This window comes from Musa acuminata, chromosome BXJ2-6, assembly GCF_036884655.1.
Source record: "Musa acuminata AAA Group cultivar baxijiao chromosome BXJ2-6, Cavendish_Baxijiao_AAA, whole genome shotgun sequence".
NCBI lineage: Eukaryota > Viridiplantae > Streptophyta > Magnoliopsida > Zingiberales > Musaceae > Musa > Musa acuminata.
In genome coordinates this window covers 7,238,865-7,260,182 of record NC_088343.1, presented here as the reverse complement: position 1 = coordinate 7,260,182, position 21,318 = coordinate 7,238,865, and the positions used below count along the sequence as shown (strand labels likewise).

The 21,318-nt window shown below is 40.9% G+C and overlaps 4 protein-coding genes and 1 non-coding gene across 6 annotated transcripts; 2 read left to right on the top strand and 3 right to left on the bottom strand.

The window, feature by feature from the left end:
- The first annotated feature begins 2,232 nt into the window (after positions 1–2,232).
- Positions 2,233–5,498, top strand: LOC135614538 (mediator-associated protein 2-like). Its single transcript, XM_065112016.1, has 6 exons — positions 2,233–2,336; positions 2,506–2,611; positions 2,716–2,800; positions 3,031–3,114; positions 4,768–4,866; positions 5,021–5,498. Exons 1-6 carry the CDS (start codon positions 2,323–2,325, stop codon positions 5,329–5,331), a joined length of 699 nt encoding a protein of 232 aa, XP_064968088.1. The 5' UTR covers positions 2,233–2,322; the 3' UTR covers positions 5,332–5,498.
- A 345-nt stretch (positions 5,499–5,843) lies between these two features.
- On the bottom strand, positions 5,844–10,131 carry LOC135614537 (probable glucuronosyltransferase Os01g0926700). Of its 2 annotated transcripts, none has more exons than XM_065112015.1 (5): positions 9,890–10,131; positions 9,532–9,768; positions 7,031–7,419; positions 6,699–6,940; positions 5,844–6,606 (listed from the first exon to the last, which is right to left on the bottom strand). In XM_065112015.1, the coding sequence occupies exons 2-5, from the start codon at positions 9,635–9,637 to the stop codon at positions 6,093–6,095; spliced, it is 1,251 nt and encodes a 416-aa protein (XP_064968087.1). In that variant the 5' UTR covers positions 9,638–9,768; positions 9,890–10,131; the 3' UTR covers positions 5,844–6,092. The 2 variants fall into 2 exon arrangements, with proteins under 2 accessions (XP_064968087.1, XP_064968086.1); XM_065112014.1 differs by having other exon boundaries at positions 9,532–9,757.
- Positions 10,132–10,742: 611 nt separating this feature from the next.
- TRNAK-UUU (transfer RNA lysine (anticodon UUU)) lies at positions 10,743–10,815 on the top strand. The gene has a single exon. It is a non-coding gene; the product is annotated as a tRNA-Lys (tRNA).
- Positions 10,816–12,969: 2,154 nt separating this feature from the next.
- LOC135614536 (ethylene-responsive transcription factor ERF113-like) lies at positions 12,970–14,757 on the bottom strand. The gene is made up of 3 exons (XM_065112013.1): positions 14,647–14,757; positions 14,207–14,575; positions 12,970–13,657 (listed from the first exon to the last, which is right to left on the bottom strand). Exons 2-3 carry the CDS (start codon positions 14,355–14,357, stop codon positions 13,101–13,103), a joined length of 708 nt encoding a protein of 235 aa, XP_064968085.1. The 5' UTR covers positions 14,358–14,575; positions 14,647–14,757; the 3' UTR covers positions 12,970–13,100.
- Positions 14,758–17,488: 2,731 nt separating this feature from the next.
- LOC135614535 (endoglucanase 12-like) lies at positions 17,489–20,539 on the bottom strand. Its single transcript, XM_065112012.1, has 6 exons — positions 20,188–20,539; positions 19,557–19,947; positions 19,157–19,464; positions 18,486–19,089; positions 18,226–18,398; positions 17,489–18,147 (listed from the first exon to the last, which is right to left on the bottom strand). The coding sequence occupies exons 2-6, from the start codon at positions 19,924–19,926 to the stop codon at positions 17,746–17,748; spliced, it is 1,857 nt and encodes a 618-aa protein (XP_064968084.1). The 5' UTR covers positions 19,927–19,947; positions 20,188–20,539; the 3' UTR covers positions 17,489–17,745.
- Between the last annotated feature and the right edge of the window lie 779 nt (positions 20,540–21,318).

The window sequence follows — 21,318 nt, the reverse complement described above, 5'->3', positions numbered from 1 at the left end:
CAAATATATCTTAGCCACTTACTTATTTTTTCATGAGAAAAAATGATAATATACTAGAAAAATATTTTGCGCTTTCTTCCTTCTTCGAGAACACTATGACAAGCTTAAAGTCAATATTTTTACAACTTAAATTTAACAATTTTTTTTTTCTTGCCTGTCTTTTTTATTTGTTTCGTTTAGGATTATCTTTCTTATTTCGAAACTATACATGATATCTATCATAAAGCAAAAAGTAAAAAGGTCTTCCAGTTGATGATGATGATGATGAATATATCTTAACCACCTAAATAGATAAAAAGACATTAGAAAAATATTTGTTGCTTTCTTTCTTCTTCAAGAACACTATGAATTGGTAATGACGATCACTTATCAAACGGCAAGCGTCAACATTTTTGTAATTTAAATTTCACATAATTTTTTTTGCTTATCTTTTATATTTGTTTCGTTTAAGATTATATTTCTTATTTCGAAACTATGCAGGATGTCTACCATAAAGCAAAAGGTAAAGAGATCTCCTAGTGAGGAGGAGAATAATAATAATAATAATAATAATAATAATGTGATTAAAATTAAAATATAATCTATTTCCATAAGGGAAAATATCATAAATCTTTTTAATTTGATACTAAATTTTGAAGAGGATAGGATATTCTAAGTGGTATAATTTCTAAGCCAATGTTTATAAAAAAAGTTTCTATTTTAGGGTTTTCTAGAGAGATACCTCCCTTTTTATATATATTTTTTTCATAATTTCAAATATATCTTAGTCACCTACTTCTTTTTCCTAGAAGAAAAAAGGAAAAAAAGGTGCTAGAAAATTTTTTGACGCTTTCTTTCTTCTTCAAGAACAATAGGAGAATAATAGTAAGCAATGACTATCACTCATCAAATGATAAGCTTAAGGTCAATATTTTTGCACCTTAAGTTTCATATTTTCCTGCTTATCTTTTTCATTTGTTTTGTTTAAGATTGTCTTTCTTATTTTAAAATTACGCAAGATGTCTCATATAAAGGAAAAGGTAAAAATACCTTTGAGTTATAATGAGAATAATGATGATAATGATGATGATGATGATAATAATAATAACAACGTGATCAAAATTAAAATAAAATCTATTTCCATAAGGGAAAAGACTATAAATCTTTTTAATCTAATACTAATTTTGTGGACGATAGGAGATTTTGGGCAGTGTAATTTCTTAGTCGATGTTTGTAAAAAGGTTCATGTTTTAGACTTTTCTAGAGAGATATTTTTCCTTTTTTTAATATTTTTTTCCTAATTTCGGATGTACCTTAGCCACCTACTTTTTTTCGCACGAGAAAAATGGATAAAAAGGTACTAATAAAATTTGACACTTTCTTCATTTTTCAAGAACACTAAAACAATAATAGTAAGCACTTTCTTCCTTATATATTTGACACTTTCTTTCTTTTTCAAAATCACTATAACAATAACAGTAAACGGCAATCACTCACCAAATGACAAGCTTAAAGTTAACATCTTTTGCAACTTAAATTCCACATAATTTTTTTCTACTTATATTTTTTATTTATTTTATTTAGGATTATCATTCTTATTTCAAAACTACACAAAGATGTCTACCATAAAACAAAAGTTAAAAGATTTTTTTTTTTGAAAAAAAGCAAAATTATATGATCAAAATAACTAATAATTATGTGATCGAAAAATATTTTAACTAAAACTTGTTGATCCAATTAGATAGACCAATTTACCGTATAGAAAAAATAATTTTGTCATTTATTTTATGAAATGACAAAATAAGACTGTGTCTTATGTTTGTGATAATTAATAGATTTCATCTTGTCATTTATTTTATGAAAGATTTATCGTTGTTGAAAATAATTTTGACCAATTGTTTTAGCCTATCTTTAAACATGATTCATTTGATGGATATTAATGAATTTAATTTTTATATTTCTAAATTTAATTTTTATCTAAAGTTATTATGATATTATTTTTTTGAGTTATAACAGATTCAGTATATTCATAATTTAATAAAAAAAATTATATGATGATTTGTACGGAAATCATGTTCGATAGTAAACCTGGATTCGGTCAACCGGTTCAACCCATGCTGATTCGAGCCGAACTCGATTCGAATCAACCGGTTCGGTCGGGTTCGGTAAATCTTCCAGAAAGCTTTACGAATCATCGACCGGTTCGAGGGCACTGGGACCACCGACCTAGATATCCTGTCCCCTAATAAAACCCTCGGTGGATTCATCAGGCATCGAAGCCTCTTTCGCCCGCTGGTTGAGGTCGGGCGGCGCCGCAGACGTGAGCGAACGAAGTCCGCCATCATGCAAGACGAAGGGTACGCGTTTCGATCTTCTTCATTAACTATCTGTCCTAAAAAGGCTCGCTTTTTTGTGGCTCTGATAACCCTAAGTGCGATCTTTCCTCCGATTGTTCCAAAAGCTTTTCTTTCTGATTGAGGCGTGGCTTCAATTCCTCTTTTACCTTTGTGTGTCTGTGGTTCCTAGGTACAAGCCCGGGCCAGATTTCGAACAAGACTCGAAGACTCCTCTGGTTGATATCTCGTTGACGGACTCGACGGAGCTTTGGCTTATCCAGTGGCCCATTAATCAAGCGCGTGCCTTTGGCTTGATCGTTCTGGTTTTGTGCTAATTGGGTTACTGTTCTTTATTCGTTGAAGCTAACATTATATGGTCTTGTTGGTGTTGACGATGCAGTTACAACCTGCCGATTTCGACGGGAAAGAGCTAACGCTCAAGCTCAATCGAGATGGGAAGCTTGGCAGCTTCGAGAGTGCATCTGGTAAGAAGTACTCCTTTGTTATGGACATAGAGATTTTCTTGGGCTGACAAGTGCACCTATGCACCCTTTTTAACAGAATTTGTAGTTTGAGGTGGATGGGTGATAAGTTTTTTAAATGTTACTATCAGCTTTTACATCTAAATCTCTTTTTTGTTGGATAATGTGGGAAGAATTAGTGATTTGACACAGTAGGTCACTATGTGAGATCTTTTAGCTTTTGAATTTTCCAGGTAAGTCTTATGATTTTGTGAGCTTTGCTGCACATGAGCCGGATGCCACCGTGTTTGTGCCCTCTGGATCAGAGACGAAAGTAGGTGTGTATTAGACCTTTGCCATTTCTGCTCCTTGTCTGATGTTCTCAGTGTTTACTTAAGCCAAATGTTACCCTTTGGTTAATAAATAAACCGACAAGCTGTCTGAAAGGTTTATTTCTCATTAGTATTTATGTGTCTGCGAAATTTGTTGTTTCAAAGATTCATGATTATGCTATTAGTTTGTTCTAAATTTTGACTACATTTGTTTATTTCTAAGTAATAGAAATATTTGTGTATAACGGTTCCAGAGTCAGCTTAATCCACTAACCGGGTCTCCTTTTGGCAGTTGTTGTTGATATTTGTGAGCCTTTTTATTTATTTATTTATTTGTCAACATGGCATGATAAGTTTAGAAACCTCTGTCATTAGGTTAATTTGTGTGTCCTTCTACTTGATCAATTGAACTTGTTCAATTACGAGGCAGTCACAGTTAAACTTTTGTGACTGGCAATCGATTTCTTAGTGCATTACTCTTGGCTTTTCATGTCATTCTTTAAATTAACTTCCTATCGATGTTCAAAGTTTGACTAAATAATATCTTCTAGATCTCACTCACTATTTATGAAACATCATAGAGTGACTAAATTTCACTAATTAGACTAGTCTTTTAAGTATAATAGAAAAGGGTATCATAATTAGACAGACGATGTTTCTATGCTTCGACAGCCAACGTTAGTCAACTTTTGAAAAATGAGTCCGTTATGTCGGTTTTGATTTGATACAGTTTGAAAACATGTGCCCTAAAGTTCTATTTAGTTTGAAGTTTATTCTTGTTCTGTTTTCCTTTCCACAGTTCATAATTTACAATTTTTTATTCTTAATTGGTGGAACTTTGTATAGTAGACTGCAGCTGATTTAGCTTGACTTATTATTAATATTATCTATCGGTTGGCAGTGTTTTGCTCAGTATACCATAATCATGTACCTTTTTCTTAATTTAGGATCACGAAAGGCAATTACGGGAATTTCTATTGGTAGTGATTAAATTACAGATGCAAACTGCATTTTAGCTAAAAGGGCATCTATAAAAGTTCATTAACTTCCGACGAATGTTTGTAGTATTTGCAACTTTGTGGGGTGTTTCATAAAACTAGAGGCGAGTGGCTGGGCATGTACAAAGTTTTCTCAGTGTGTTTGTGTACATTTACATCTATGGTTTATGCATGTACCATGATCCTTAACAACTAATATCTGTAACGTAGTGTCATATGCATTTCTTGGAGACTTCCACAACTCCACAATCAGCTATCATCAACTCTGTTTCCAGGACAACTGATATTTAATCAACTCCATGAAAAAATCTGATGAACTGATGAACTCTGTTATTAAATATTACTCATCATGTACCATCAAGATTTAAATTGATTAATTATAAGCAAGTTACGCCATGCCACTTGCCTTACAAATATACAGAACACTGTGACCTTGTCTCCATCTTGTCCCATCCAACAATAACTTGTGATGTTTGCTGATTGGCATGCCACTCTTGCATGCTACTAAGGACCATAAACCTGATTGTGTGGCTTCATGTGTCACATATTTATCAGTTCTTGTTTTGGTTGTATTTAACTTGTAATATCATTTCACTTAAATCTGCATTCCTGGTCCAGAAATTAAAGAACCATCTTCTCACCCAAACCTGTCTTTCTTCAGTTGGGAAGATTTCTCGCAGAGTCTGTCTGGTTCATTATCCAGAGCCTGGTGAACTGGAGAAGACTCGATTCAGTCTAAGCAGTCAGAGAACTGAGGGTGGTACGGAACACTTCATGTTGATTTTTTGAGATTTTGCTCAAATTGCACATTTTTGATCCAGTCAATTTCCAATAGTTGTGTTTTTACTTTGTACATTATCTACACACTATTGAGTGTGACATATCTGTTGACATCACAACTGTTGACTTCTCAGGTTCAGTTCGAAGAAGCATCTCTCGTCCTTCTGTCACTCCACTGAGACATGGAAGCTTGCTAGGAACGGAAGGAACTTCTCATGATACCTTCACCTCTGTATATAACCCTGAAGAAAGAAGCATGGAAACTCCATTGAAGTCCAGGAAGAGACATGCAGCTAGCACAGGACCTTCAGAGATATCTGCAAGGTCTGCTGACCGTTCTTCCCATGCTTCAGGTCCAGAAAGTGAGATTACCAATAATTCATTAACATCCGAGAGATCTCATAGGGAGAAATCGAAGAAGAAGAAGATCAAATTGGAGGAGTAGTGATTTTTGTTTATTGCTATATAGCTGCCAAGCATTAAAATTTCTGCTACTGCTCTCTGAAGCCACTATCATCTTGTGTGTTTTGCATGATATGAGGGTTTCCGATCTAACACAAACATTGTATTTTCCAAATTACTTGCCGTATCGCTCAAAGTCGATTATAGTTACGACATTAATTGTACTTTTTAGCAGCAACCAAAATGTGTTTGCATAAGTTACAATTGAGTTCATTTTAGCACACATCACCACCAAAAGCACCTGGAAGACTTGGGTTTCTTGCATGGCTTGGAATCTGTAAAAGGCCAAGCACTGATGTAATTCTCTGGCATCAATGCAGCATCTTCTCTATTTTGACTGCTGTTGGGAGAAGAGTGCTTGTTAGATACTTTGCAATTCTAATTATGATATCCCCATTCTCTTGTCTTGCTGGTTAAAAAATTACATTAGATTTCTTAAGCAAACCATTCACATCTGATATGAACTCACAAGAAGCAAAAAATCTCCAGACAAGCTAAAAGGAAATGATGATATTTTATCATTTGGACAGTTTCTTCATACCATCTTTTTTATTTGACTGCTTAACACCATATTTCAGTCATACAACACATACCATGCATCAGGTATTTAACATTCTAAAGCTACAAAAAATGGATACTGCCATGGTTTGGCAACAAAACAAGGTGTAAACTTCAAGCAATTAAGAGCAACAAAGCTTAAGCATGCAGCTTGGAGCGGCAACTGCAGAGGGCTGTGAGCTGCCACTACCATGGCTTGAGATCACCTACAGGACCAGCGGTCCAGTTCAGAATTTTCTGACCTGGTTTCAAGAAAACACCTTCGTCGTGTGGCAACTTCCGAGCAAGTCCATTCAGTATCTGATGGAAAGCATCACCGGGTTGGGCTGGTTGCGGGAACAGCATCGCCTGCTTCATCGAAGGGTTAGCAAGCAATCTTTGTTTTCTTAGAATTACCTCTATCGGTATTGATGTGAGGATTGTGTCCAACTTTGGCACATCCTCCTCAGCCACAAACACACCAATTTCCTCCCATGGTATTGCATCTGCGAACGGAAGCACTATATCATCTGCTATGACAACAGGTATGCAGCCGAACACCACTGCTTCTACCAATCTAGGGCTCCATGGTGCCCAGCCCAATGGGCACAAGCAGAAAACAGCCCGCTGCATATCTTCGTAATAAGTAGTAGGGTGATCGGTAGAGATGTCGAAAAGTGGATTGTTCTTAAAGTTCTCCCATACTGAAGCCCTCGCGCCTCTGCATGACAGAGTCAGTAAGAAATATAATTGCACCAGATATAAGCTTCACATAGCAGATTTATGCACAAATATAAAAGGATCAAAGCTTACCTTGCATAATATCCACCCTCTGGATCATTGCCAACATCATAAAATAAACCCCGAAAATAGACAAAGATTGAGCGAGGAGTATCTGGAGGAATCAAGTGAGTTTGCATTTTCTGTGGAGGGGCATATGGAGGAATGGTGATGGAACCATCCTTCAAGCAAACATGATTTCTTTGCCCAAAGGTTTGGACCAGCGTGGCACGCTTGAGCAAGTGAAGGATTCCGCGTTCAATTGCTGTTTCTTCCTAAATCACAGGAAAATGGTCGACATATAACAAAATAAAAAGACATTACAAAGAGAAGCGCAATATTCTTGACCATTATAAAATTCACACCTGATAGTGAAAGCATGCTCCAAAATCATGTGGAACAACAAAAAAGTGGTCGGCCCCTTCGGTTCTGTTCCAGTAAGGCCAATTAGTGGAAATCAACTCTATTGCACTTCTCATCATCCGAGGTGATTTGAAGGGCAAGGGGAGTCCACTAGGAGTTAGGTCACAGGTGGTATACACCGGTGCATAGAACCAATCAGCTTCTTCAGGATTGAGAGTTCGAACAGGACTAGAGAGCAAGAATCGATGCATGTAGATCTCCGCAGCAAACATGTGATTCAGGCATCTGGGATCCTTATGGAGAATCTTTTTGTTGTATTTGCTGGGTAGCTCATACACAAACACCTTCAACCTACCGACAGGGTCATCTTCCAGAACATCACCGGCACTCCCTACGGTAAAATTATCCCATTAAACAGAGGCCAGAATTTCTTTCCAGAAACTGATAAGAAAGTCCAGATCAACCAACAAGTTTGACAGCTAGCAAATTTGGAAATGTCATCAAAATTGTATACAATTGCTAAGAAGAAATAATATCAGTGAAATACCTAATATTACATACAAACATATTTTCCAGCATAAATACATGCATGATCCATAAAGATAAACCAACTTTCTTGACCTTGATTTATGATAGGCACTCATTGAAAAATACTAGTAATGCTAAATTGGGGACTAGCCCTCCAATAGTCTGGCAGTAGTACTGCTGACCAAGTTAGAGCTATTACTGGCTCAAAGCCGTGTTGCAGGTAATATTTTTAGTGAATTACTTGGTAAGATAGTTAATCTTTAATTACAACATAGAGAATTGAACTTCAGCCAAAGTTTAAGAACATATGCTAACATGAGACAACTTTTTGGAACCTTCTTGTAGGCAAACTAAGGATGGATCCCAAAGTATCATCAAATTTGATATCATGACATATCTCAAGATTTCTCTATCTAAAATTCTAGTCAAGCGAGAGACTTTTATTCAATTTATTCTGTAGCTTGAAATAAAACCATGTTTGTTACTAAACTGATGAAAATCCAATTGAGGATCGATAGTCTAATGACAAATTATACTGAGATTAACCAGCCAGTACATATAAGTCTGATAGGATATTGATATGGGTTCTCATACTGTGCCAAGTCGTGCCAATATATCCTTGAAAATCTGATGGGTATGGACCATCAGCATGTATCACAGAATACTTTGGTGGCCGGTACATATTGGTTAGCTCGAGATTGGTACCATACATGAAATAGCAATCTTTGATGGAGATCCCTTCAAGATCTCAGATAACCTCGTCTTCCAGGAAGCAAGAGTGCAGCATAAGTTTCATCAAACACACGCATCATGCATGAGGTAACTAAGATCTTGGCCTTCAACTTCTTCAAACTTCACAAACATAGGTGAAACTAAGCATAAGTTTCATCAACCTAAAACATGAGAAAAACCACCCAAATATGATATTCAGGAGGAGTAATCACAAGGATGACTACTCATAATTTTGCCTCAAACGTCAGTCAGATAACGTAGTAATGCAGCAAACTAATGGAACATCACAGGCAAACACTATCATGAAAAACAGTGTAAACAATGGGGAAGATCCTTTTGCAGAGCTACAAACTACATAATCAAGAAAATCTTAAAAGAATTCTGGTCCAGTTCTTTGGAGCCCCAAGAGTTACATGATTGTCCCTGGTTCCCATGTTAGGACTATTTGTTTCAGTCAGCATATGAGTGTTGCAGAAAATAAGCTATTGTCCTCAAAAGTGGTAGATGAGAGTGCACTTGTAAAGATATTCATACGAGAACACCATGCAAAAGAAGACAAGGTGAATGTCAACCAACTGCTTGTTCAATGCGAATATGTTGGGCTAGGGGAAAACATGAACAAAACAAGATGGTTCTCTAAGCTCTAATAGATATATCCACAAATTTCCCATCCCAGTATTCACAGACTTCATCCCATTAACCTTTTGTCAGATAAAGCCACATTTCAACTGCGAGAAATAAGTAGCAAATTCTCAATGGCTATGGGAACCATGGTAATCTCAACTACACCAATAAACCAGTAAAATATGAAGACTCTCTCTCATTCTTGCAAAACCTGCATTCTGTTTCAGGGCAACATGAACAAGAAATGAAAACTCCACAACTCTAACAAATTGAAGTGCGCAATAAACTTGAAAACCCACTAAACTTATCAAGCAAAACATGCCATCGTAAAGCAGAACATCGTCACGAAGTCATCACGCAACAGGCAAAGCAAAAGCCGAGTCCAAAAGCAATCAAATTTCTTTATTATCAGCACAGCAAAGGTCATCCTAGATTCCAAAGGGGAAATATAGCCATAATCATCATCCCAATGGATCAACACCCAACACAGATCCAGACGACCCCCCCACTCCCTCGCAAACGAAAAAAGAGCAGAGTAAACTCGAAAAACAAAAATTAAAACCCTAACAAAATCCAAAATCAACAGAACAAAAAAACAAACTTTGAACACAAAACTCACCAGAAATCCTCTCTGTCCGGCGATTGACCTCCTGCTCCAGGCCATAGATCCCATCAAAGACAGACTGAAGAACTACAAGTGCAAGAATCCAAGTCCCACTCCCCATAGCCGTGGCTTCAGCCGCTCGGACGGAGGAATCACCAAAGAAATCAAAGAAAAAGCTTTCCGCGAGGACAGTGGAAGATTCCCTTTCAAGAGTGTGGGAATGTTAAAGACGGTGGTTGCGCTGAATGGAAACTAATAGAAGGTGAGAGGTAATATTTAATTCAAAAAGGGGAAAAAGTATTACATATATATACATATATAAAATTTAATTCAAAAGAGAGAGAGAGAGAGAGAGAGATTGGTTTAAATGTACTTTTTGCTTGAGGATGAAGCGAAAACAAGCAGTCCTTTTGCTTGTAGATTATGTGGAGATGTAATTTTCTTGAGAGTTCGAAGGCTTTGTGTTTGATGAGAAGTCAACCTCTCACCAAATGAAGAGCTTTAGGGGGCACCTTCCATTAACAATTCAACAACTCTCCCCTCACTTGCCCATCACCCACCGACCTCCTTCCTTTCTTCTTTCTCATGTTTGCATTTGGGGTTGATCTGTTATCTTCACATCAACCACATGCGAAGTCCCTCATTGCCTCTGCCGAAAGCATCAATGTTCAAGTGTTTCTCATACATTTCACATTTAGCTCAGTAGAAGAAGCTATGGATGACAGGGAAGTGGCAACTTCTGTTGCTTCTTCTGCTGGCATTCTCATTGCTATTCACATGTTATCACAATCCATGTTACATCATCTTCACCATGACTTGGGCTCTCTTTTGTATTCATTCCCATAGGTAATGCACCTGACTTCAATCTAAGTCAATTTTCTGCCATCATTGACAGCAGCAAGTCATTCAACAAAAGACAATATTAATTTCAAGACAAAAACAACTGATGGAAGGTATAGACCAGATCAAAGAAATTTATGTGGAAAATTCAAAGTTTGGCCATCAACAGTTGTAGGACTACCATCAGGTCCTCCTCAAATGTAATGTGATATGCATGTTTTCATAATTTCCCCCTTTATTTCATAGGTTAAAGAAATCTCATTTTCTATGTTTGATGGAGAGTGAGACAAAGAGTGTGTGTGTGTATATATATATATAGTTTGAAACTTCTTTTCGTATTAATATCATTCGTTGTTATATAATTTTATATTAATTCATAAATGTAAGCCGTCTTAGCTCAGCCGGTAGAGCGCATGGCTTTTAACCATGTGGTCGTGGGTTCGATTCCCACAGACGGCGATTTTTAACCGAGGCCAAAATTAAAAGTTATTTACAGCCTCCTTTCTCTTGAGGTTGCTGGCGGTAAATTTACCTGATGCTTATCAGACCATTTCCTTGCTGGGCCTTGTTTGGCAAGCACAACATGGGCCAACGAAGAAGCCTGGGCTGGTTTGCCTTCTTTGGCCCAAGAAAACATGCAAGGCACGATCATTTTATAGTGAGCTTACCGCATACGACTGTAGGAGAAAGGAGGCTCCAAGAAAATTTGTCCTTGCAAATTTATTCAAGTCTCACCTTACTTATTCTGACGTGCGGTGACCGGACCACGTTAATATGGCCTTTTCCTTTCCTGTATGTAGTTTGCTTAATCTCAAATTGTACGACCTCTTTTGTAAGCGTGGGCCGTACGGCAAACGGATCGGCCCACATGTAAGATCACAGCCCAAATATTTGCCCAGGAAGGAATTGAAGGTCCAATCATTTTACGGTAAGCCCACCGCCCAAAACCCAGAGGGTAAAGAGGCTCCAAGAAAATTAAATCCCTGAAGATTCCTCCGGCCTCCTCCGTATTATTCTAACCTGCGGTGACTGCACTCTTACAGGAGACGGATCAACTTTTCGCTGACCTAATGCTCGGATAAAAAAGTAGGGTCCATTGTGGGTTCCCAGCGACTAAAATTTCTCTGAGAAGCCACATATCAGGAATTGAAGGTCCAATCATTTTACGGTAAGCCCACCGCCCAAAACCCAGAGGGTAAAGAGGCTCCAAGAAAATTAAATCCCTGAAGATTCCTCCGGCCTCCTCCGTATTATTCTAACCTGCGGTGACTGCACTCTTACAGGAGACGGATCAACTTTTCGCTGACCTAATGCTCGGATAAAAAAGTAGGGTCCATTGTGGGTTCCCAGCGACTAAAATTTCTCTGAGAAGCCACATATCAGGTAAATCAGTGGGTAGTCTTTACCAGGTACGAAAGTATTTCTTATTGCAAACCTAACTGTGGCCGCGTGCAAGTAAATCCTGATTGTTTTTTTTTCCTAATCTTGAAGAAGGAGAAGATGGATCAAAGGGCAGACTCGAACGTGTCCCGTAGGAGTAGCTTTGATGGAGAAAGAGACGTGAGGACTAAAATCCATGACTGTGACGGATGGACGAGTATTCACTCGCCAATTGTCATCCCAAGAGTCACTGACTGAAGCAGCCCATAAAGCTGAGATTCCCATTATTATATGCCTCCCGGTCTTCTGCTCGACAAATGTTATCTTCCTTCATTCATTAATTCACGTGCCTCACAAAGACCAAACCGTAAAAAAGCTGCCGACTTCCACGACCAGCAACGCAAAGAATGATGCTGAGAGGTTGAACAAAGACCATGCCATCGATGGGTTTCCTTCTTTCTCTTTCCTCCATCTTAGACTGTAGTACTTTGGTGCTTCTTTATCATGTGTTGGACATCTGAGATCGACCTCCTCTGGTGACGTTTAAGCACACGGTTCGCAGATGAGAGATGACAATATATAACAGGGTGCCCCTCCTCCACCCACCGTTTCTTGCAGTGAAGACGAGCGGAAGAAGATTAATCGTGGAAGCTGGTTGAACTTTCCGGAAGACAAGACAGGAAGGCTGCAGAATCGTTGGGTAGCTACCGATTGATTGTCATGTCGGAAGTGACATCATACGACCGGGTTTCGGCCTCACGCTCGTACGTGCGCACCTGAAGAGATCATGGTGGAAACAGGCTCGCGTTGACTGTTCAAGAACACAGTGAAACAAGAACATGTTGCATGTATGCGTGTACCATCCGTTTGAGCAAGAACAGATTGACTTGGTTTCTGTGACCCGAAGCATATGAAGTGCAGGAGACGTGCATAGTAAGTAGCCCTCCTAGTAATAAATACGATACACGTGCATGCGGCAAGAGCCTCTGACCAGACTCCGTCTCTCTCTTCGACATGCTGCTCTCCATCGTTTGACCAAACTCTCTTATGGTATTCCATCATCTTTCTCCCATCTGCTACTCTCTCTAAATGATTAATCTTATTGTTTCCACATCCAAAAACATCGTGCTTCATATGTATAGCAATTGCACTTACGTGAGCTCATTAGTCACCAGTAGCAGATGACGAAGAGAACAAAGACTGTTGGTGCAAAAACTTGTTGAAAGATGAAGATGAAAGCAAAATAGAAGGAAGATGGATTCTCACAAACAAAAGTTTGTGGATACAAAACAAACAGGTACATTTACCAAATAAATACCATTTCACTTTATCTTACTTTCGTTCCTCAACACGATTGTTGATCTTCATGGAGGTCGACTGCCGTCTTTGTCCTTCTGTTCTCCATGAACCCATGAGCTAGAAGACGAAGAAGAAGAAGACGAAGAAAAGTTCGTATACTGAGACTGAGATGAGAAGTCCAAGAAGTGCTGTGAAGACCCTAAAGCAGAAGTTGTTGGCGTCTGACAGGACACCGGCGTGAAGGTGCCGCCGACGTAGAGCCCCGAAGCTACATTCTGCAAGTCTTCATCCCTACTCTGGAGGAGTTGAGCGTACTGCAGCAGGTCGGGGTACGAGGTCGCAGGCAGCTGTAGCGGTACTCGGGGTGGCTGCCTCTCGGGGACCCCTGGGCTGACGAGGAAGCCGAGGTCGGTCCGGCCTTGGACTCTCTCGGGAAAGTTGAGCTTGGCTTTGGTGCCTTTGAACCGCAACGCTGCCTCGTCGTAGGCGACGGCCGCGTCCTCGGCCGTGTCGAAGGTCCCGAGCCACACACGAGCCGCCTTCCTGGGGTCCCTTATCTCCGCTGCCCATTTGCCCCACGGCCTTTGCCTCACTCCCCTGTAGTGTCTTCTCCTCACATTCCCTTCATCATTTCAGTTCACATCAACGACATGCATGTAGCGAGCACTATATAGAGAGACGTGATAACTCACTGACATGTTTCGACCAGTTTGCCCTACCAATAATTCATCTGTGAAGACTTTTAATTACGAGCTTCGAACGACAAGAAATCAAGAGGCAATTACTTCAATTTTGATGCTTATTTTTGGTCAAATTCCGAAAAATTGATAGTTGGTACAGTACTAAGCCCACGAAGAAATAGAATAATCTACCTACTTCTAGCGTTTTCCAGATACTGCTGTTGTGGCTTCTTCGCTCTCTCTCTCTCTCTCTCTCGCTTGTGCTCGGAAGTCTCTCGAGACCATCACCTTATTGCAACTAAAAGCTTGGTGTTCCTCTTCGTTTAACAGCAAATAAATAGTACGATATCGCTGAAACAGTAAACCTACGAGATAGTAACAGTAGCTGGAGGTCTGCTATTGCATTCACCGGTTTATAGAACTGCGGAATCTGGTCACCTAAGTTTCAGGTTCGCTCAAGATCATGGTGGTGCACGATGGTTAAGGCGTACCTTGCTCTTCCGAGACCTGTGCGGCTTCCGTGTCGTCGCGACCTGCAGCCTCCTCCAGTTTTATGCCCTGTTGGGTCGACGCTGGCTCCCCTCCTCGGGTGTCGACAACCGATGAGCTCGAGCTGATGACGTGCGCGAGAGCGGACACCATGGCCGATGCGTCGTGGTCGGCGCGTGACGAGGCGAAGCGTGAGACCACCTGCTGCTGGTCTCCTTCCTTCTTCTCCAGCTCATCAGGAGGAAGGGGCCTCTTCCCAGGCCTTCGATCCACCTTATCGTTTCTTGACCTTTCCTCTTCCTTCCGTCCCCCCGACAAAGGATCCGGTGATATACGTTGGTGGTGACAGCGACGTCGAGGACAAAGAAACACTACAGATAGACGGAGATATATACAGCAGCGAGAGAGAGAGAGAGAGAGAGAGAGAGACGGAGATATTTACAGCAGAGAGAGGAGAGAGAGGCAGCCGATCGAGGAGCAGTCGCAGCAGAAGGAAAGATAAAGAGTGGATGATTCGGGATTGTGATAAGAACAGACGCTCTGATGATTGGGCTGGGCGACGGCTTTGATGAGCTCTACATTCTTGCTGTACCGTTTGACCGTTGACCAAGGATGGATAGAAGAAATGAGATGAGAAGGTCAAAGAGTAGTGTTGATCATGCCAAAAAAGTCAATAGAATTCAGTGAATCGAACCAAGACTCCTTCCTTCCCTGCAGCTTCAAGGTCAAACACTAGGGAAGAAGAACACAAGAAGAGCAGATGCCTGCTAAAACCTAAGCAAGTTTCTGTCATCCCTACTCGATACCATCAGCCAGATGATAAAACCTTTAATTACCTACTTATTCTCAGCATCAGCATCACGGTTGCTTTTGTGCAAAGTAAGCGTCTACAACAAGTATCCAAGCTTGTTCTGGGTGGCATCTACCGAGCCTCAAATGCCAAGCTAGACACGTGCCGTGCCTGTCTTTGCTCCCCTCGAGCTTTCCTTGGCTATTTGCTTGCTTCCGGAGATTGCTTACCGCTGCAAAACTATACCTTTGATTTGGCCTTTTCCCACCCCCTCGCCCTCTTCCTCTTTCCTTCTCGGAGCTTCCATTTCGCAGTTCCCGAGCTACAGGCCGCCATAAAGGACCTTCGTGGTCAATCGCAGGTGTCTCCCTCCCACTCTGCCTTTTGTTCGATTTGAACATCCTTTCAAGAAAACTTCTCTTAGGTGTAATCAAAGTCGATGGCATCGACTTAATTAGCTCCCTGTTCTGGCGAAGCTCAGAGTTTTCACCCCCTTGTATGATAAAACCCATCAGACTCGGTGCTGCTTCCTGTTCCTCTTCTCACTTTTTGAGAGGGCATTTACCACCACATGAAAGCACTATGGGGCCTTTCCATCACCCCATGATGCTCCTGATCGAGAAAAGCAAGAACAGTAACCTAATCCTTGCCGAGAGACGGGTATATATGAATCAACGTACCAATGTGGGTGAGCCTTTTCATGCCGGGATTCCAAAGGTTCTGCATCATCGGATACAAAGACAATAAGCCCCCATAAAATGGATGTGTATCTTAAGCGATGATTGGAATAAACGGAGCAAAACTTTGCTACATGCGACGAACCATTTACAATGATCGGGCGGACATCTGTGTCCATCACAGTTGTGTCCGGTCAATATCCGGAGTAAACCTACCTACCAATCATCATACCTTGTCAAGATAACTTGGATGACGACTGATGCTTGCACCCGTAATCTCATCGAAGAAACTGCTTGCAGAAGAAGGCTAAAACTACAACAACAAAAAATTGACACTGTTGTCAGATTAGATGTGACCCAAACTCAACCTGACAAGCAAATGAGTGGCGTATGAGAACAAGGAGGTTACCATCAGTACTAAGCTTATAAAACATTTACACTCGAGATCCAAAAGAAGAAGAAGAAGAAGAAGAATAATCTTTACATATGAGAGAGAAATTTCACCAAATGCATTGTAAAGTACACAATGACTGGCACCAAATGGCATTATTAACTGAGACACATTCCGATGAGGAGCATGTTTTTCTTGACAGGCAGACTTTGGGAAAGTGGTGGGTGATTCCCTGTTCTCTCAACTTGCTCTAATTATTATAACCCAAGAAAAAGTAGCAATGTGTAATAGTGTGGCCATGAAAGTAAACGAAAACATAGTTGATCATTGTAGTCAGTCCTACAAGTGGAGATATTAGACGTGAAGTTACAGTCGACGGGTCAAAGAGGAGAAATCATAAATTGGGCATGGAGCAAAAAGACAATTGATGGGTGCAAATTGTAAACAATGTCTGCAACATTAGATAGAACTTGAGTACAAATTATAAGCAATGGATGCAACCTAGAGAGATTGAATGAAGATTAAATAGTATGTGGGATAAGATGAAGTATCTCCAAACGCATGTGAATCAAATAATTTTGTGTTCTTTCAGGAAGGGACTCACCTCAGTATCCACTGTCCAAGAAGATTCATCTGTTCCAACGAATATGCAAGTCCACAATTGATCTCTTCAACATGTGAATACCCCGAAACATTCCTTTCAGAGTCTCATTAAAGCTGAGCTAAAGGTGTGGTAAGAAGACATCTATGAGATTAATGGCTCGATCGACAACAGTATATTTTAACTGAATAATATGCGAAAAATCATCATTACATTACTATTATACAAAAAATTTTAATATAGAAAACTAAATTAAATAAAGATACATCAAATTTACCATGTGTAAGTGAGATTGTTACAGAGGATCAAACAAAGAACTCAAGATGAGATTGTTATTGATGCTTCAGTGACTGAAAATTCAAACAAAAGAAAGTTCCTCAAAATTGGCTGCTAAAAGAAGGTTTATGATTATCTAAAAATAAATTTACCTCCATTTTCTTCAAGTGTCAGTCACACCAACTCCAACAATGAGAATTGACAAAGGTAGATCAGAGCCTTCCAGAGCATCTTTTGTTTCCTGCAAAATAGGCAATCACCCCATCCTGGACAAAGTTTCTGCACAAGTGAAATTGCAATGTAGTAGAAAATTTGGAGTTAGCCTACCATGGCTATCAACAAAACAAAAGTACCTTCTGTTTACTCTAAGTGCATAGTGTTTGTTCTCAATACCGAATGTATCTTATTACTAACCAATATAAATTTGTTGAGTGTTCATTCCTTTGTTCTGAAACAACAATTGTACATCCACAAAATCTTAATCCCAGTATTGAGCAAATGTATAATAATGCAGTTAACATGATAAACTAACAAATAATGCAGAGCATGGAGGGAGACAACTTACGGACCTCTTAATTTTCTCACCATTATGAAGGCAGATTTGAGATCAAACAAAGATGAGAGGTCCAGCTAACGAACAATCATCTGCTAATAAAAACTACTGTTGCATGTTATTGTACTAAGACAAACTTTCAACACCACCACCATGTGAATCGCAAGTTTTTTCTGCAGGAAATAGAAGAGCTAGCAAGGTTTTGACTGAATTTGGTATGAACGCTATTGTTTTAATTCCACTCAAAAGTGAGTTATGGATTCCAATTGGATGGTGGCGGAGGTTTATTGGAGTGGAGAGATGGCACGGCAGAGAAGATGGTGTTCCTGTCAACGCCCACGCCGCTGCTGCTTGTAAGAGAGACCAGAGCTGCAACGAGTCCAGCATTCCCGGCCAGCGTCGGCTCGGTGTAGTTCCCGTTCTTCCGCTCATCGAAGAAGCGATCGTATTTGTCAGGGCCACCGACCATGGCACCGGTGATGACATTAGGATTCGCTGCTTTGGAGTCTCGCCACGTCCGTCCACCAGTGCACGAGTACCGGCGGCCATTGTTGGGGGTAGAAGCACCTCGGTGCCGCACATGCTTCGGGTATCTATGCCCATAGCCTACCAAATAACTCATATTCCCGGGATTGGCTCCCAAGATGTAGTTGATCTGCATGAGGGAAACGTTACACAGGTCTCGGAAACAGAATTGAATCGCAAACAAGTAGAGGAGAGGCTGACACTGCACCTGAGAGGCTGCAAAGTTTCGAAGTGTGCTTGAGTTGAAGTAATTGGGTCCACAATACCATCCGGGGACTCGGCTAGCATTCATGTAGTCAGCATAGAGGGATGCAAGGAAGGCTGCATTCGCTGCATACTGCAGTGACTGAGGCCGCCCACGGTTCAGCTGAGCAAGTCCTCCTACACAGCACACAAGCAATAACAGATGTGTATTTACCTCGATCCGTGCGGGCACTGCAGGCTGAAGTTTGGAGCAGATGAAGTTACCTTTGGTCCAGTTGAAGACGTTGAACTGACGGAGATAAGAACACATGTTTATGTCTGTGTTAGCATGGAACTCACTGAGCATGTCTTCGTAAGGGTATCCTGGATTCAAGAAAACCCTAATCCTTGACAAGAGTAGCTGGGCTGCCGGAAGCTTGTTGTCCCAGCTGAACACCCTCGAATCCGGGCGCTTCAAGAAGGAAGCATTAGCATTATGATAGACGCGGGGATCGGTCGCACGCGACAGATAGGTGTAGTTTCCAGTGGCGTAGAACAACCAAGCAGAGGCCCATATGAACTCATCCCAATAACCAGTGGAGTTGTAGAACCTTTCTATCTGCTGGTTCCCCGATGAGTATGGTGCTTGCTGCCCTGACTCTGTAGCAAACCGGTAAGCTGTTTTCGCTGCCTTGACCAGTTTGGTAGAGTAAGCAGTGTCCTCCTCCGTGAATACAAGTGAAGCAGCAGCTAAGGCTGCAGCCACCTCGCATCCCAAATCAGGTGCGGAAGTAGAAGTCAGCACCGGCCGAGGATAGTTCATGTCCTCTGGCCTCTGCCAGCAGTATTCATCATCCGGATTGTTGGAATCTCTTTGTGCAACCCCCACCTAACGTCAGTAGATGCAGTAAGCTCGAAGGAGAAAATAATTCTACTTGGAAACAACATCTCGATACCTGGCAATACATTTTGTTGATGGTTGAGGCAGAGGAATTGAAGGTGCGAAGCAAGTAGTCGACGCCCCACTTGATGATGTCCCGGACATGGTCGTATTCTCCGATGGCTTCATACTTTGGACCATACTCCACGGCGGACCAGCTTAGCAGTGTCATGGAAAAGGCCATGGGATAATGGAACTTGATGTTGTTCCCGCCGTCGTAGTAACCTCCAACTAGCCCACCTTTCACGTCCGATAACTCCGATCCATCTTGTAGGCCAGAGTTCCCCCTCCATGGCACTCCATTGTTCTTCGGCAGCCTACCAGCTGATGAATTCAACAGAACAATACGAGAAGAATCAAAATTATGAGTCAATTGAAAGGTGGGAAAGAGCAGAAGAAGAGAATGAGAGGTTTACATTTTTGTGCATTGAAGAATTCGAGGGCTAGGCGGAGGGCCACCGTGTATTCGTCCGGCAGCAGCACCGGCTCTTTGTGCGTCGGAATCATCTTTGCGACGATGATGGGGACTCCGATGACAGCGAATGCAATCAAAAGTGAGTACACTACCCACTTCACCATCTCCTTCTTACAGACAACGATCCACAGGTCGATGTACTTGTCCTTCTTGACGTCCCTGGGACCGAGAAGCCACCCCTGCTGCGTCTCGTCTAGTTGCTCGCGGAGAAGCGCCGCCTTGTCGATCGCCATGTTGCTGCTTTGCACGTCATCCGCGTGAGAATCGTGTTGGATGTCGAACGACCCGCCCCATCGATTGGAATAATGCATCGTGGTGTTCTTAGGTAATTCCTTTCCACAATCGGAATTCGATTGGGTCAAAGTAAAGAGCGTTAGGAATTGGAATAGCCATGTAACGTAACACAAACAAGATCATATTGCAAGTGCGGATAATCTTCGTCACCAACGATGGGCAACAACAGCAGCAGCAGCAAAGCATCAATGACAAGAAATGGACCATGTTTGGATATGTAACAGAGTTCACGCCCAAAATTCTGAAGCAGAGATTAGGGTTGAGGTACGACCACTTACTGGTGCCGAACTAAGACTGACGCCGAGTCGGTCTCCCCATGATGCGGTCTCTAAGGATTGCACCCGCCCTTTCTCTTCTTCTTCCTCCTCCTAACAAGCCATGACCCTTCGTCAAATACAAGGATCTCGTTCTGTTGGTGGTGGTGCCCCACTTCAACGACGACGACAGCGACCGAGGTAGAAAGAGAGAGGCAGTGAAGGAAGCGCCGACGAAAGAGATGGGGCACGGCGGAGCAGCAGATCGATCCTGAGAGAGAGATGGAGGAAGGTAAAGAGGCAACGATGAGGGAGGGACGGAGGAGGCGGCGGCGGTGACGCTAATATTCCGGGGTGAAGAATCGCATCGGTGAGGAGGAGCAATGAAGTCTCCAAAACAGCACCTTTGTAATATATAATTACAAAAACATTCAACCAATCTGTACCGTTAATTAGCAACCCTACGGTCGAGATCGGGTGCTTTTTTTCTTCTTTACGAGAGAGAAATTATAATATAATTTATTTATTTCTGGCATTTTCTGACACAGCCAGACATCAAATGCTATCCGTTTCTTTCTTTAGCTTTTAGTATTTATGACGATATTTATTTGGTTTTTCCGAAATATCTTTACCATTTATGATTTGCTCCCACAGTTGGATCCCACATTGGCACCAGATATCATGCATTGCACCTCTCCTATCTCTCTCTTTCTCGGCTTACAAAAGTGAACTTATAAGTCAGCTAATTACGTGTGTCCTTCCAAAGAATACCTTTGCTGGATCATATGAATGCACCGATGTCGTTACCATCTCGATACGTCAGAGGCGTCAATCTATTCTTGTTACATGTCATTTTTTGTGCTTAATATTTTTATATATTGTTATAAAATATAATATAATCATTGTTGTAAATTTTAAATACCATCATAAATTATGGTAATTGCATTGTTTGATGTGATAAGTAATTGTTTTTCTTTCACAGTAGTTATGAGACAACATTTATTAGCAGTGAAATTATTGATACAAATGAATTGGGTCGATTTAAAAGGTTATGCATACAAGTCGAAAACATAAGAATATTCTTTGTATGAACATAGTTTGAATGGCAATTGCATTTACTCTCCTTTTCTTGTTATTTTATGCATCCCTCATAAT

Excerpts from the sequence above, each read along its gene's own strand:
- LOC135614536 (XM_065112013.1), bottom strand. The coding sequence starts at position 14,357 with ATGGTGTCCGCTCTCGCGCACGTCATCAGCTCGAGCTCATCGGTTGTC. Across the intron at positions 13,658-14,206 it reads ACAGGTCTCGGAAGAGCAAG|GGAATGTGAGGAGAAGACAC; the intron begins GTACGCCTTAAC and ends GAAATGATGAAG.
- LOC135614538 (XM_065112016.1), top strand. Across the intron at positions 2,801-3,030 it reads CAGCTTCGAGAGTGCATCTG|GTAAGTCTTATGATTTTGTG; the intron begins GTAAGAAGTACT and ends TGAATTTTCCAG. Across the intron at positions 3,115-4,767 it reads TGGATCAGAGACGAAAGTAG|TTGGGAAGATTTCTCGCAGA; the intron begins GTGTGTATTAGA and ends GTCTTTCTTCAG.
- LOC135614535 (XM_065112012.1), bottom strand. The coding sequence starts at position 19,926 with ATGCATTATTCCAATCGATGGGGCGGGTCGTTCGACATCCAACACGAT. Across the intron at positions 19,465-19,556 it reads ATTCTTCAATGCACAAAAAT|CTGGTAGGCTGCCGAAGAAC; the intron begins GTAAACCTCTCA and ends TGAATTCATCAG. Across the intron at positions 18,148-18,225 it reads GAAACTTTGCAGCCTCTCAG|ATCAACTACATCTTGGGAGC; the intron begins GTGCAGTGTCAG and ends TCCCTCATGCAG.
- LOC135614537 (XM_065112015.1), bottom strand. The coding sequence starts at position 9,637 with ATGGGGAGTGGGACTTGGATTCTTGCACTTGTAGTTCTTCAGTCTGTC. Across the intron at positions 7,420-9,531 it reads CCGGACAGAGAGGATTTCTG|GGAGTGCCGGTGATGTTCTG; the intron begins GTGAGTTTTGTG and ends ATTTTACCGTAG. Across the intron at positions 6,607-6,698 it reads GAGGGTGGATATTATGCAAG|AGGCGCGAGGGCTTCAGTAT; the intron begins GTAAGCTTTGAT and ends TCTGTCATGCAG.